The sequence below is a fragment of the Nipponia nippon genome, unplaced genomic scaffold, assembly GCF_047370975.1.
Source record: "Nipponia nippon isolate SJK-2023a ecotype South Korea unplaced genomic scaffold, ASM4737097v1 scaffold_56, whole genome shotgun sequence".
In the NCBI taxonomy this organism is placed as follows: domain Eukaryota; kingdom Metazoa; phylum Chordata; class Aves; order Pelecaniformes; family Threskiornithidae; genus Nipponia; species Nipponia nippon.
In genome coordinates, this window is record NW_028262376.1 from 311913 (window position 1) to 328130 (window position 16218).

Consider the following 16218-nt stretch of genomic DNA (forward strand, 5'->3'; position numbering starts at 1 on the left):
AATGTCCCCCAAGAGCACTCATGGGAAGGCTCACTCCTCCCCCAAGTGAGCTTGTACAGCCTGGGGTTCCCGGGGTTGCGCTTTTGGCCTCTTTCAACGATGGCTGCAACATCAGTTTGTCTGCAATCACAAAAGATCTCTATCAATCTTGCAACCTCTCAAAAGGGATATTCCAAGGAAATATTGAGCTTCCAGTATAACTTCATTACCAGTGTTCTGCCTCTTATACAGTGTATTGAATTTATATTTAAATTAAGTTTAAATTTAAATTATTAAAAGAAATTAAAATGATTTATATTAAATTAATTTTTATCTTTCATATGTTTTCACCTCTCTTGATAGAAGAACCATTCCTAACGTCATCTTTTCAGATGCAGACTGCCTAGACAAAAGCCCTTTCCCTTATTCTCCAGGTTTCTCCTCCCCTTACTCTTTCTTCATTCAGATTCCTCGCACCCATCCAGTTGCTGCTTTGACATCAGGGACTTAAAAGTTTGCCTGTCTTGCAGCAGTCTAATTGTCTCCTTAGCCAACTCTTTAATTATGTTTATATCTCTCTTCTTTGGATCTCCCTACCTGAAATAGTTCTCCTAAGATTATCCCCTGTAGAAAGGCAACCTCATTAGAGGCAGCTTGGACTTAGCATATGCTCGCAGAGTCTGTTTTCTTTATGGAACTTGACCATGCTTGACTTTTCCTTTGCTTGCAAATAGGAAAAACCCTCCTGTGGCTGTGTGCAGCCAGGTCTCTAAGGAGAGCAGGGGGGAGATGGCGCAATGGAGCTGTACCATCCAGCTGCAGAGATCAGTGGAGAAGTCTGATGCAAGAACAGTGATGTCAGTCCCAGGTGGCCAATGACAGAAATGTTGGGGCTGGGGAGGTGAGGAGCAAAGTTGTCCATACAGTGTCAGACCTCAGGGACTGCTTTTCCTCTCTCTCCAGACCTCCTGAGGAGACACTCTGCATCAACACTCGTTGCAGTATGCTTCTATCCCCTCTTCCTTAAAATGAAAAGTAATAAAATATAGCTTTTAAAATAAAAAAAAAAATCATTTTTCTTAGGTACGGTATGAAATCGTCCTCCTTAACTACACCATGAAAAAACTCCAATTAGCTGTACAAGTCTTGAAGACTTACAGAAAATTACAGGAAGAGAAAGAGCTTGTTAGGGCTTTTTGTATTTTAACGAGCCCCATGGTGTCTTTGGGGCTGAGTCCATGAACGTCAGATGCTGAGAGAAGATTGAACAACCCTCTCAAGAAGTCCAAGTCAGAACAAAACCCAGAGTACCTTGAAGCATTAATGAGCCCCAGTGAGGGCCATTACTGACAAAGCCTCCCCAGGGACTCGTTAGAGCAGAGAATTGGAGGCTGTGATTGCAGGGAGGCAAAGGCACTGGGCAGGCAGCTGTAATGCAGAGAAAACCCTTGGTTTTATCAGCAAGCAGCAAGGCCAACACCTGTTCCCCAGGCCCTGGCAAGGCAGATCCTGTCCTCACGCGTGGCTCAGGGCTCTTCCTGGGGGCAGTGGGATGTGAGGGTGAGCAGTGCCAAGTGTAGAAAAACTGTGCAACACCTCCTGGCATCCCCAAGCGGGGGCAAGGAAGCAACAAAGTCCAGAGCCTCAAAATAGAGTTTCTGCCTGAAGGCCTCAGTGGCAGAGGTCACTGCCATAGCCAAGGGAACAAAGACCTTGGTTCCTTTGGGCCTTTCAGTCTTGCCACAGCCCTTGCCCATCTCGACAGCAGGCTGTCCTACACTGTCCCATGCCTGCACCTCTTTCCATCGAGGCTGCAGACACCCATCTTCCTTCACCACCAGCCCTCACCCTGGCGTTTCTATACCTTCACTGATGGCTCTCCATCCTCACTGGCTCTTCCTTGAAACACAAAGCCATGGGCTGATCCAGTCTCCCTCTGGGGAACCTCTTGCACCACAACGCTACCCTTTGAGTGACCTTTCTTTTTCAACACCTCCAGTCTGAACCTTCCAAGCAGCACTTTGTGGAGGTTTCCTTCTCTTCCCACTACCAAAAAGAGCTCCATCATCTCTGAAACCACCCTTCAAGCAGTTGAAGGCTGCCACTATAGTGACTGAGCCTCCACTTCAAAAGGTGCAGAAGCCCAGGTCCCTCTACTTCTCCACACAGGCCCCAGACCCCATCCTGGCAGATCTCCTCTGGAGCCTCTCCAGTTCCTCCTCTTTCCTCCACAACCGGGAGCCCCACATGCAGACACACGAGCCTGGATGTGGCCACACTGGTGCTGATGCAAGGGGGATGATAACTCCCTTGTCTGGGTGGCCATGCTCCCCCCAATGCAGCCCTGTATGCAGTTGGCCTTACTCCTGGTGAGCATGCCCCACTGGCTCAGATGGCATCCCTCGTAATGCCCAGGCCCTTTGCCTCAGGGTCACTCCTGAGTGGTCCAGGTCCCAGTCGGCCCTGGTGTTTGGGGTTATTCTGCCCCCAAGAAAGGACTTGCTGCTTCTCCATGCAAAGCTTGGTGAGGTTTCTACTGACTGAATCCCAGAGTGTCTCAAAGTCCTCTAAGAGTGAAGCTCCATTGGGCCAGCTGTTAATGCGTGCGCACAGGTGGCTCACCCTGCCATGTGGTGCCTCTGCCAAGATAAGACTATCAGAATTCCAAAACACTACAGATAATAGAAGGAGGTACGAGTTTAATGGCATTGCTGACCAGGGTAGGAATTCCCATGGTGACAAGCTCAGAAACAGCAAATGAGGGCATAAAGGAAGGTGAACTAGGGCCAAGGAGGAAAGGGAAAACAGAGATGGGCTGTTTGCATGGGAGGGTACAAGGATGGTCAAGGGGAAGAAATTGTGAGTGGGAAAAGGGAAAAAGGAAAGAAAAAGTGAAGCAAAGGAACCGACCAGGCTGTCTGGGGGTACCTGCCAAGCAGCCCTGTATGGGAGCAACAATGCCTGGAGCGAGACAAGAACACCACAGATCATCTGACCCAACTTCTTTCTGGCTGACTTCAGTGGTCACTGGGAACCTGAGAGCTTTGCCACCCATCAGGATGCATGATCTGTGGTGGAAGGAAATGCCGACTCATTTCTGCTGGAAGGGATCTCATGAGGTGTCTAAGCCCACCTCCTGCTCAGAGCAGGGTCAGCTCTGGGCTCACACCTGGTTGCTTATTCATTTTGGGCTTGAAAAGCTCCGAGGATGGAGATGACACAAGGTCTCTGGGAAACCTGCTTCAGTGCTTGAGTGTCTTGATGGGAAGGAAGTTTTTCCCCCCTTGTTTCAGCTGATGCCTGTTGGCCCTCATCCTCCCATCATGCACAACAGTGAAGAACCTGGCTCCATTTCCTTGATGACATCCAAAAGGTACGGGAAGGCTGTTAGGAGGTCTCCCCATAGCCTTCTCTTCTCCTGGCTTTGCACCTTTGCAGCAAAGGCGGACAACGCCACCCTGGGCTGCATGAGGAAGAGCACTGCCAGCAGGTGGGGCAGGTCATCCTTCCTCTCTCCTCAGCACTCCTACAATTTGTCTTGCTCACTTCCCGCAGGGTTTTCTACTCTACCACCTCACTCGCACTGCAGCCAAAGCTGCCCTCCATACCTTCCACCAGTCCTGCCTTGTCTTCTTGTGAAAAGCATACCCAGGAGAGCATTCCCACCATGTTGGGTCAGGGATCACCTTCCATCTTCCTTTCAGCCATGGCTTTCTAGCAGAAGTCCATGGCCTTCCAAGTTCTCAGGGACTACCAGGTCCTAAAATTGTGTCCCTTTCTCCAACTGCCTTAGAGGACAGCTCATCCTCTTCCCAGCCTTCCTCAGGCAGTTCAGGGATCCTGACCGCAAGACCCTTGTACCATAAGAAGTTATGATGGGGCATCCACAACTTCTCTGCGCAACCTGTCACAGTGCCTCACCACCCTCATTGTGAAAAAATGTCTTACTTGTGTAGAAGCCAAACCTACTTTCTTTCAGTTTATAAACCGTTGCCCCTTGTCCTGTCATTACAGGCTGTGTTAAATAGTCTCCGTTATGCCTATAAGCCCCTTTTATAAACTGAAAGGCTGCAAGGAGGTCTCCCTGGATCCTTCTCTGCTGCAGGCTGAACAACGCCAACTCTCTCACCTTTTCCTCATAGCAGAGGTGTTCCAGCCCTCGCATCATTTCTGCGGCCCTCTTCTGGACCTGCTCTAACAGGTCCGTGTCTTTCTTGTACTGGGGACCCAGAGTTGGACGCAGGGCTCCAGCTGGGGTCTCACAAAAGCAGAGTAGAGGGCAGAATCACTTCCCTCAACCTGCTGGATGTGCTTTGTTCTGGCAGCGCCGGATTGGCTTTCTGGGCTGCAAGCACACATTGCCGGCCCGTGTCCAAGTTTCTACCCACCACTATCCCCAAGCATTTCTCTGCAGGGCTGCTCTCAATCCATTCATCTCCCAGTCTTTACTGAGAGGGGGGATTGCCCCGACCCACGTGCAGGACCTTGCACTTGGCCTTGTTGAACTTCATGAAGTTTGCATGGACCTACTACTCAAGCCTGTCATGGTGCCTCGGGATGTCATCCCTCCCCTCAAGCAAATCAACTGTCCCACTCAGCTTGGTGTCATCTGCAAACTTGCTGAGGGTGCACTCAATCCCACTGACGATGTCACTGATGAAGATATTAAACAGTACTGGTCCCAGTATGCACCCTTGAGGGACACCACTCGGTACCAGTACTAGTACTAGTACCAGTACTAGTACTAGTACTAGTACTAGTACTCAGACATGGAGCTATTGCCTACAACTCTTTGGATGCACCCATCCAGCCAGTTTCTTATCCATCTAAGAGTCCATTTGTCACATCTGTATCACTCCAACTTAGCAGCAGCAAGAATGTTGTGGGGGGCCATATCAGAGGACTTGCAGAAGGCTAGACAGGTGACGTCTGTAGCTCTTCCGTTGTCCATTAATGCAGTTACTCCATGGTAGAAGGCCACTAGAGTAGTCAGGCACAAGTTGCCCCTTGTGAAGCCACCTTGGCTTTCCCTAATCACCTCCCTCTCTTCATTATGCTTTGACATATCTTCCAGGAATATCTCCTCTGTGATCTCACCTCTGTACAACACAAACATGGACTTCTGACCTAGTCATTTGGTGTGCCACTGTGGAGGGCTAAACAGCCTCTACGAGCTGGGATGACAGTCCACTGGTGGAAACGGTGATTGTTATTGGCTGCTCTGTGACGGTTGCCTTGGGGCAGCTTCCCTGGGCTGTCCAGCGACCACGGGCTCAGCCCAGAGCCTGCTCTGCTGGTCCTTCCTATCTCCCCCAGGAGGCCTGGCTGTGCAAGGACACTGCCACATGCTCCCACACTGAATACTCAAAGAGTTTAGCTGTGTTTTCCTCTTGAGGGTGCTTTCTTGGGCTTGTTCTTGAGAGAAAAAGTAGAAGACCAAGCTTTCAGGCATTGCCATCAGGAGATCCCCTTGTATGATGGAAACTCTGTTCTGGTGGTCAGCTCTGTCACAGAAGTGCCCATTGCCTGTCCCTGCCTGCAGTCACAGGACTGCCACACAAAAGGGCTCTGACCAAGTTCCCAGAGCAATCCTTCCTTACACCAGGAGAGGGGCTCAGAAAGAGAGTGCGGAATTTAGAAGAGAGCAGCTCTGGAAAGACCAAGGGCTGGTGCTGCCTGGCCGTGCTGCTGTGCTGAGACTCTTTCCCCCTCCACGTCACCACACAGGCAGTGCCGTGCAGCTCCAGAGAAAGTCTCCGAAAAAGGAAAGTCTCAGACAAAAAAGTCGCTGCAGGGTCCTTTATTTTTTAAATGCACAGAGAACATGGCTCTCCTTTCAAGGCTCTGGGTAACACTAGAAAGGTAGATAGTGAATTAGACGCTATTAGTATGAAAAATGACAAATCTTTGTGCACAACATTATAACAAGTAAAACTGAATAAAAAAAAAAAAAAAAACCACAGCCACCAAACTTCCAGAAGAAAGGCTGAGCCTGAAATAAGGTACATTATAAGTGATATGCATAAGAAAATGGACAGTTTATTGCTTCAGAAAAACATCCAGTCATCATTCTCCACACTGCATCTTTGAGCTCCTGGTTCCTCATGCTGTAGATGAGGGGGTTCACTGCTGGGGGTACCACAGAGTACAGCACTGCCACCATAAAGTCAAGGGCAGGGGAGGAGATGGAGAGGGGCTTCAGGTAGGCAACCATGCCAGTACTGACAAAGAGGGAGACCACAGCCAGTGAGGGAGGCACATGGAAAAGGCTTTGTGGCGTCCCTGCTGTGAGAGGATCCTCAGCACCGCCCTGAAGATCTGCAAATAGGACAGCACAATGAAAACAAAACACCCAAAGCCCACAAAGACACTAACCACAAGAAGCCCAGCTTCCCTGAGGTAGGCATCAGAGCAGGAGAGCTTGAGGATGTGGGGGATTTCACAGAAGAACTGGTCCAAGGCATTGCCTTGGCAGAGGGGGAGTGAAAATGTATTGGCCGTGTGCAGGAGAGAATTGAAAAAAGCACTGCCCCAGGCAGCTGCTGCCATGTGGACACAAGCTCTGCTGCCCAGGAGGGTCCCGTAGTGCAGGGGTTTGCAGATGGCCACGTAGTGGTCATAGGCCATGATTGTGAGAAGATACAATTCTGCTGAAATAAAAAATGCAAACACAAAGATCTGGACAGCACATCCTGCATAGGAGATGTCCCTGGTGCCCCACAAGGAATTGGCGATGGATTTGGGGACAGTGGTGGAGATGGAGCCCAGGTCAAGAACAGACAGGTTGAGGAGGAAGAAGTACATGGGGGTGTGGAGGCGGTGGTCCCAAGCTATGGCAGTGATGATGAGGCCGTTGCCCAGGAGGGCAGCCAGGTAGATGCCCAGGAAGAGCCAGAAGTGCAAGAGCTGCAGCTCCCGTGTGTCTGCAAATGCCAGGAGGAGGAAGTGGGTGATGGAGCTGCTGTTGGACATTTTCTTCTTCTGGGCATGGGGCACTGTTCAAGGAAGAAAAGTCAGCAACAAGTTAGGATAAACTTCTCTGAGGAAAATCAAGTCCATTTCCCCTGGACGCTCTCCTGGCTACATGCACCCACCCTTTTCCTTTTCTAGGAGACCTTCCTTCAGCTCTGTGCCTGGAGCTCAGGTTGGCGCTGGCTGAGTGTGCCATGAGGAGCGGGGGCTCTTCCCACTGGCTGCCGAGGAGTCAGCCCTGCTCTGCAGGAAACAGTTCATGAGAATGGTGGGTGCAGGGTCCAGTGCTGGTGTTTGTCAGATGAAACTGCTTCTAGTGCAGACAGGCCTGTCAGCATCTGCACTCCCAGTGCTAAGGAACGGGGATGGCAGAAGGCAGTTGGAGAGGTTAGTTTTACAGCTTCCCTCCATCTCCCCTGGGGAGTGTGTTTGGATGTCAGAAAGCCTCAGCATTTCGACTTCCCTCAGGGCAGAGGGAGTCCTGCAAGGCAAGAGGGTTGCCTGTAGCTTGGTGCAGAGGGAGGAGAGCCAATCTTTTTATCCATCTTGTTCCCAGCTGCCCTGGGCTTGCACCTTTCTGAGCTGGAGGGCGATCACACTCCCACATTACCCTGAAAAGCCACCAGACACTGCTGAGAGCAGAGGGATCCAGAGCAGACCACTAAATGTCTCACCTTTTCTCAATTTCTCAGCACCCCACATTTAGCCCAGGACACACGTGGCTCTTTTCACAAACCCAGCAGCATTTTCTCTGTTGTAGCATCTCTGCACTTCTCCATGGGGCCTTCAGATAACATAAAGGTGCTATAGGGCAGTTTTGCATCCTGGAAGGCAGCTCACAGCTTGGAAGGACACCCCAAGGAGGTAGCCAGCTGTGCTAATGTTGGCATCTGGTTAAGGGAGGGTCAGCTCATTCCCAAGCCTCACAGACTGCTTTGCCCAGAGCGTCACAGGTTAGAGGAAAGGTGGGACACCTCATTGCCATAAACACACCCGAATGGGAGGACCCACAAGATCAGTGCCTGCCTCTGCAGCTGAAACTCCCATTCCCAGAGAGCCTGACATCAACACCGAGAGGAGGGAGGCAAGGAGAGAGACAGAGGGGCACTCAGGAAAGCCTTTCGCTTACCCAGCACTGCACACCACCTCCCGGACAGTGACAGTGCAGGGAAGTCACCCTCAGCCCCTGGTCAGCGGGAAAGGGGCACATGGCAGGAAAGATGCACTTCGTCTCTCCTGCTGGCAGATGGACGAGGAGGTGACTAACACCCTAGACCCCACGGGCTGGCTGGGGGCTTTGCTAGGCGGGAAAGGAGACAAGAGGGGTGTTGCTCAGGGAAGGCATTGGCACTGCGGGGGTGGCCGGGAGGTGCCCATATCTCCCCTGCAACAGGGTTTCCCTTAGCATTTCCCTCCCTCCCTGCCCTTGTCTCTACTGCATGGAGCTGTCCCAGCCGGGCGCTGTTTCTCTGGCCCCGCGTCTCTTCCCTGCCAGTGCTCACAGACCCCAGCCCAGCCCCTGTGCGCAGCGCAGCGCTGCACTGCACTGCTCTGTGCGTGCAGGTGTTAAAGAACAGGTCACGCAAACCCTGATGAACCTGGAAAGGTGATGCTGGTGTTATCTGTGGGCTGGTGGGGGTGAAGGCACTTGCTGAAGTTCCCAGTAAACCTCAGTGTGATGGCTTAGGAGTCTCAGCCCTTTCTCTAATGCACACAACTGTGTTTCCATTCCCACCAAGCTGAGATAGAGAAAAGTGGAAGCAAAAATTGAGGAAAGCAGAGACTGAAGCAGGAAAGCCCTGCCCTGAATGGACTCATGAAAAGTGCCTTTGGAAATGACCTGGGCATGAACTTGATGTGTGAGCCTCACGGTCCGATGTAGCAGCCTCTCAACATCATAAGGACCCTGCCCTACCCTGCCAGGGGTTTCTCCTTCCACCCACAGCTTGTCCCTGCAGAACCATGAGGAGCTCCCCGGGCAGGCTGAGTGCTGACCCTGGCAGGCGGCAGAGTCCCTGCCCCAGCACACAGCCCCTGGAGTGCAGGGACCCTGCTCGGAAGGGCAGCCCTGGGCACCCCTGGCTGCACACCCACCTTCACACCCTGCAGCCATCCCTGAGAGAAGGCAGCCGTCATGCTCTGTCCCTCTGATGGTGCAGCAAGGAGTCCCTGCTCTGTAGCACGTCCTCCTCCTCTAAACTAGAGAAAATGTGAGAATCTTCCCGAAAGATCCCATAGGCTGTGGAATGTGCCAGCTTCTAGAGATTCCTCCAGGAACACCAGCTACTTTGTCCTGCAACCAGGGACTTACCATGTAGAGGGCTGTGAAGATCTCTCCCACACAGTGTGCTCTCAGCTCAAAGCCTTCCCATTCCTGATTGCATTTAACCTCTCTCTGCCTCGCTCCTCTCCCCTCGCTGCCTGCAGGCAGTGCCCTCAGCCCTGCTGCCCTTTGCAGAGGAGCTGCTCCTGGGCAGAGCTGTCTCTCTGCAGTGCTGCCCACTTGCCAGCAGCTCCCTCCATGCCAGGAGCCCAGCCCAGCTCAGCAGCAGAGGCCCAGCCCAAGGCAGCACTTTCTCTGCCCCTCTGGGCTCCCTCCAGGTGTCCCTGGGGCTCCAGGGGAACCTGCTGGGAAACAGGCTGAAGGTGTCACTGATTGTAAAGGACCGATAGAAAAACGTGGTTTTTGTCTCGACATTGCCGCTGTAGCGCCATCCAGCGTCGCGCTTCGAAAAGACCACCTTCTCCACAGCTTTAAGAAAAACAACCTCGTGCGCCTGCGCACAGACTAAAGGCGCGAAAAGAGCCGAGGCGGGGACAAAAAGGCGTGAAAAGAGCAGAGGCGGGGACAGCACATCCGTGGCGAGCCGCACGTACACATTTGTGATCCGCGCATGCGTGAGCCCGTATATAAGGAGCACACGTGCCCCTCGGGCGGGGCGGCAGCGGCGGCGCGTGAGAGACCACTCCTTCTGTTCCTGCACCCTCAAGCCCCCCCCACTTCGGTCCCCGACGACGCCCGAGGCCAGCGGAGACCCAGCAGAAGATCGTCAGGACTCGAGGTGGTGGCGATAAACTCTTCCTTCTCTTTCTTTCTCTTTCTCTCTCCCCTATTCTTTTCCCCTCCTCCCTTGCCCTCCCTCCTCCCTCCGTTCTCTTCTCCCCTCAAATAAAAGTAAAAGGTTGTATGACATCTGACCGATTCCAGCGTCTTAATCTCATCCTTGGGATCGTATCGAAACCTCCCCCGACATTGGATCGGGACATTTAATTGGCGTCACGGACAGGATCCCTTGAGATGAGAGTGTCATACAACCTTATGGTGTGCTGAGCGATTGTGTGTGAACGAGACGTACAAATAAGTACGAAGCGAGTGCGGAGTTCCGATCCGCGGTTCTGCTCTCCTGCGAGGGAAGCAGCCGGAGACGAACAAAGCGTAAGGAAGGAGTGGGTGTTGAGACCTTTGCACTGAAGCGCGCGTACTAGTTTGTGATTTGAGCTCCTGAGGGAGGATAGGGGAAACTTGAATTTTATGCTGTGACTCCCTCAGGATGATATCCCCTTTGTAGGCTCTTCTCTGTCTCATAGTAGCTGATGGTCTGGCCTCCTGGGGGAGTATAGGGGAAGCTTGAATTCTACGGCGTGACCCCCTCAGGACGATATCCCCTTTGTAGGCTTGTCTTTGTCTTGTAGTAGTGTGCGGATTGGCCTCCTGGGAGCGTATAGGGGAAACTTGGTCTTTTTAAGGTTTGAACCTCCCGGGACGAATTCCCCTTCGTAGGACATGGCCGCCCAAAAGGCAGGCAATTTTTGTGAAGAGACGGAGAGATTATATGAATTTTTAGAAATGTACCGCTCTCGCCCCTCACCCCCAGGACAAGACTGGGCTCGGGACCACTGGTTCCAACTGCAAAGTGTTATGGACCGAATAGCAGTCTTACATAAAGAAGCTAGAGTAAAGAAAGGGAAAGGGAAAGTCATCGTATGTGCTGTGTTAGGAGCGTGTCTGGGAGCGACGGTGGAGGATAAGAAACGAGCGCCCTGTCCATCCGAGGCTCTGGCCGCTTCGTTGCAAGCAGCAATAACACCGCTGCGAGAGCAACTACTAGAGACCAAATGGGCGCTAGAGGAGGAGAAGCGCCAGAATATGATTCTGAAGGAGGAGCTGAGGGTTCAGCTCCTGAGGGAGGCAGACACCCCTGCTGAAGCGGAGGTAATGCTGGAAGAGAAAGGGGTACGCCAAATTTACCCCCAGAAAGATCTAAAGCGATTAAGGGAGACTGTGGATAACCCCCTCCATATGTGCCCGCTGGTAAAGACGGAATACATATACGAGGACGATAGTGACAGCCGTCCCCAAGTTGTAACCAAAGAAATCCCTTTTACTGCCACCGAATTGGCTAAGCTCCGAAAGGACTTTGCTAGAACAGCAAGGGAGTCCGAAACCGAATATGTGTGGAGGGTATCCCTGTCGGGGGGGACGGGATCATGCTATCGGAAAAGGAAGCAGAGGGGTATTGGGGCCCCGGTGTCTTTTCACAACGGGCGATCGCCGAGCCCCATGGTCTCTGACCCAGAGGGCTGCATATTGGGCGGGGGGGCTGAACCTATTGGAGAGGGGGGATCCCCGAGCTATAACTGGCTCGGTCGAGCAACTACTAGAAAACGTACAAAAGGCGGCATGCCTGCAAATGATGTACGACCGGGAGCTGAAACCAAATCTAAGCTCTCCAATGTTGCTACCTGTAGACCCCGAGCGGCTGATGCCGCTAATAAGAGGACTCCCTGACTCGCTAAAACCTATCAGGATCCAGTTACAGGGGAGAATTCAAAACGTGCCTCGCGAGGAGCGAATCGCAGCTGCTCTGGAGGGAACGGTAACCCCCGAACAGCGGCAGTGGCGGAGAAAGGTGTGGACCTGGGGGGAGATAGCCCAGGAACTAATAAACTATGGGAGAAAATATGGGCCAGTAGGCAGAACTTACAATAAAGTGGAAACTAGGGCCGTGCGGACAGCGGAGCCGGCAAACAAACTGCTGGCTCCTTCAGGGGGAAGCCCCGACCCAATAAAAAGGGAGAAACCCCCATTCCGACAAGAATTGTGGCAGAACGGACTGCAAAAGGGTGTGCCCCGAGACCTAATGGACGGGCTCCCAACCAAAAAGTTAAAGCTCCTGGTGCGGAGGTGGTCTGGGCAAGGACCCCCTCCCAAACTGAACCCGCCTTCTGCACCAGCGTTGGACAGGGAGGAAGGGTTTAAGAAGGATAAAAAGAGCGGCAGGAAACTAAAACCTCCGCCCTCTCAGGGTGAGGAGGGAGGCGGAGGGTGGGTGTTCATCAGACAACTCACCTGCAATGATAAAGGAGACCTACTAAACCCCACCAACCGGGATGGGCTGAGCGGGTGGGGGAGGCAGTGGCCAATGTCAGTAACCACTGGGGTACAAACGGGTGTCCGAAAATTGCAGCATTTTTGTCCACAAGCCCCAACCATGGTACCTGTCTCTCAAAACTCTAATTCCCCCAGTGCATCGTCTTACTCCTGTGGCCAGCCGGTCCTGGTTGAGCTTCCCACCATGGGGGCTGTGCCTCTGGTATTAGATACCCCCCTAAACAAACATACATGGAGAGCGAAAGGTACCTGTGGGAGAACCAACAAAATCCACACCAAATGGATTATTCCCTCCTTCTAACCCAAGGAGCGAGTTTTGTTCCTGTTTCTGTTTTTAAGGGAGGCGATGTGATCACGATGCACCTGCTACTTTGGATCATTTTAACTCAGGGACACTTCCATGAAAGTGATGAACGACCACTCCCTCTACCTTCCCCTCCTCCATACAACCCCTTCGAGAACAATGAGTTCGTGTTATTAGCAAAAGCCGTGAGTCAAACTTTCAATCTGAGCCACTGTTGGGTTTGCGGCGGACCCCTAGGGCTATCAAGTTGGCCGTGGACATCCGCACCTCTCACCCCAGACCAAATTGTAAGCAAATATAGCGAAGCCGCAGACGATCCATGGGATGACAGTGGCACCTGGCCAATTCAGTTTCCAGCGAAGGGGCAATATTGTTTGAATCGCACCCAGAAAGGAGGAGTCGAAGTGGGAGAAAGCACATGTCAATGGACTCTCACACGTAAGCCCCTCGACAAGGAAAAGGACCTGTGGGTGTGGCTTAATGAAACAGGGCATAACCAGGGGTTTAAGGGATATTGGTCAAGCAAAAATGAAACCTTGATTCTCCGACATTACAAACAAACTTGTAAATGGAGGGGTACTTATGGGGCTTGGTATTGTACTGGCCGAATAAGGGATGGGGCAACCACCTTTTTCAGCCCTCTGGGTGACAAAGACACAACTTATTTTCAGTTTCCACCGGGGAAAGATGGGCCATTTGCTCAGGGAAATAAAGCCAAAAAGGGGCATTATTGGATTTGTGGGAACACGGCATATAAGTTCTTACCCGCGGGGTGGTCAGGAGTTTGTTATATAGGGATTATAAGGCCCCTCTTTTTTCTCCTGCCAGAAACTGGTGGACCCCAACTAGGCATAAAAGTGTACGATAACCTCGGGGATAGAAGGATTGCCCGTAAGACGCGATCTACCAAGATAAATTTAGGTGGGACACAAAAATGGGGAAATGACGAATGGCCCCCTGAGCGAATAATTGAACACTATGGGCCAGCAACCTGGAATCCTAACGAGCCCACTGCAGGGGCAAGATAACCGATTTATAATCTAAATCGAATAATTAGACTACAAGCAGCCCTAGAAATTATCACCAACAAAACTGCTGATGCCATAGACCTATTAACTCGACAATCGCAACAAATGTGCACGGCAATCCTTCAACACCGTATGGTTTTAGATTATTTATTGGCTGAGGAGGGAGGGGTGTGTGGAAAATTAAATATGGAAAATTAAACTGCTGCCTAGAAATTGATGATGTGGGAGAAGTAGTTCTCCAGTTGACCCAAGATATCAGGAAAATAGCCCACGTCCCTGTTCAAACCTGGAGTGGTTGGAACGGCGATTTGTGGTCCTGGTTACCAGGGGCACCCTGGGTGAAACAATTAATATTGTATCTGTTATATGCAACTGCCACCTTACTGTTCCTGCCCTGCATAATTCCCTGTTTTATTCAATTAATTCAACATGTTGTGTCAAATATGCAATTTGTTCCCAGCGCTCCACCTGATGGTGCAACAAAAATCCGTACCATCTCTCAGCCACAACCTACCTCCGTACCAATCATTTAAACCCATTCCCAATTCCTCCTGAAGGAAGAAATTGCATATTGCCAGTTACTGTTAACCCCATTCCTAATGTTTGTCCTCCAAAGTTGAAGAATTGTTAAAGTTGTTCGAGAATGAGTTTGCATTGAGCAGTACCCCAGTTCTTCTGTGTTAAGATGTTCCTTCACCTAAACCAATGTTGTTCCCTTCTTCCTTCCCACAATTTTCCTCCACCCTTATCCCCAACTCCCTCAACTCCCGTTTTCTTCCTTTCCCCCTTCTTTTCTCTCTCTTTCTTTCTCTTCCTCCTATGCCACCAAGCTGCAATGTCAAGCCATGGGGTGGTGTAAAGGACCAATATAAAAATGTGGTTTTTGTCTCGACATTGCCGCTGTAGCGCCATCCAGCGTCACGCTTCGAAAAGACCACCTTCTCCACAGCTTTAAGAAAAACAACCTCGTGCGCCTGCGCACAGACTAAAGGCGCGAAAAGAGCCGAGGCGGGGACAAAAAGGCGCGAAAAGAGCAGAGGTGGGGACAGCACATCCGTGGCGAGCCGCACGTACGCATTTGTGATCCGCGCATGCGTGAGCCCCTATATAAGGAACACACGTGCCCCTCGGGCGGGGCGGCAGCGGCGGCGCGTGAGAGACCACTCCTTCTGTTCCTGCACCCTCAAGCCTCCCCCCCCCTGCTTCGGTCCCCGACGATGCCCGAGGCCAGCGGAGACCCAGCAGAAGATCGTCAGGACTCGAGGTGGTGGCGGTAAACTCCTCCTTTTCTTTCTTTCTCTTTCTCTCTCCCCTATTCTTTTCCCCTCCTCCCTTGCCCTCCCTCCTCCCTCCGTTCTCTTCTCCCCTCGAATAAAAGTCAAAGGTTGTATGACATTTGACCGATTCCAGCGTCTTAATCTCGTCCTTGGGATCGTATCGAAACCTCCCCCGACATTGGATCGGGACAATGGCCTACGGTGAGGTTCCCAAGAAGACACCGTGGTGCAAGGCAGGAGCACAGGAGGCAATGAGGTGGAACACGAGGGGGTCAGGCTCAAGATAGGGAGAAACTTTTGCAACATGAGGACAGCCAGACATGGGAAGCCATTTCCCAGAGCATGTGTGCTGCCTCCATCCCTGGAAGTTTCTCATGGATAAAACCATGAGCATCTTAATGTGACCCTGCGTTGAGGAGGATGTTTTCTACAGATATCTAGCCAGGTCCCTTCCAGCCTGAATGACACTCTCATTCCTCACCTCTCCGTGTCCTCAACATGAGGGAAAGCCCTCAGGTTCCCTCTGACTGTGGAAATACTTCACATCAGGTACAAGGCAGCAGCACAGGCACCCCAAACAGTACCAATGCCATCCCTGGCCTCATCTTTAATTTACTGCTTCCCTTTTTCCCCCTCTCAAATTCTTCACTGTTCTCATTCTCACACCTTCCAAAAAGGCCAGCCTGCCCTGGCTGGCTGGGGTGGGGTTCATAGTCTTCACAGCAATCCATAGGGATCCATGTTTCGGATTTGTGACCAAAACTCTTTTAGCTATTGCTGAAGAGTGCTTAAACAACAGGAAGACCTTCTCTGTTTCTCATGCTGCCCTTCCAAAGAATGGGCTGGGGTTGGGTAAGAAGTTGGGAGGGGATGCAGCCAGGACAGCTGACCTCAAATGACCAAAGGCCTATTCCATCTCATAGGATATCATACTCAGCAATAAAAGCCCAGAGAAAGGAACAGGAAGGGGGGACATTTGTGGTTATGACATTTGCCTTCCCAAGTCACTTTTACATGAGATGAAGGCCTGGAAGTTTTCCTGGAAATGGATGAACATTTCCCTGCCAATGGCATGAATTCCTTTTTTGCTTTGCTTGTGAATGCAGCTTTGCTTCACTTATGAACCATTCTTAATTCCAACCCGAGAGCTTTTCTCACTTTTACCTTTCCATTTCTCTTCCCCAGGCTGCTGCTGGGGGAGTGAGCAAGTGACTGGGTGGCTGATTAGTTACTGGCTGGGGTCAACCCACCACACTTGTTAATCCT

The 16218-nt window shown here is 51.5% G+C and overlaps 1 protein-coding gene and 1 pseudogene across 1 annotated transcript; one reads left to right on the forward strand and one right to left on the reverse strand.

The window, feature by feature from the left end:
- Positions 1–6177: 6177 nt before the first annotated feature.
- Positions 6178–7730, reverse strand: LOC148051716 (olfactory receptor 14J1-like). The gene is made up of 2 exons (XM_087735410.1): positions 7688–7730; positions 6178–6974 (listed from the first exon to the last, which is right to left on the reverse strand). Exons 1-2 carry the CDS (start codon positions 7728–7730, stop codon positions 6178–6180), a joined length of 840 nt encoding a protein of 279 aa, XP_087591536.1.
- Positions 7731–10735: 3005 nt separating this feature from the next.
- On the forward strand, positions 10736–13675 carry LOC148051717 (uncharacterized; annotated as a pseudogene).
- The last annotated feature ends 2543 nt before the right edge of the window (positions 13676–16218 follow it).

What these genes read in the sequence shown, in the direction of transcription:
- LOC148051716 (XM_087735410.1), bottom strand. Translation starts at nt 7,730, where the DNA reads ATGGAGAAGTGCAGAGATGCTACAACAGAGAAAATGCTGCTGG. An exon ending in AACAGAGAAAATGCTGCTGG is followed by an intron (nt 6,975 to 7,687) that starts GTTTGTGAAAAG and finishes TTCCTTGAACAG; the next exon opens with TGCCCCATGCCCAGAAGAAG.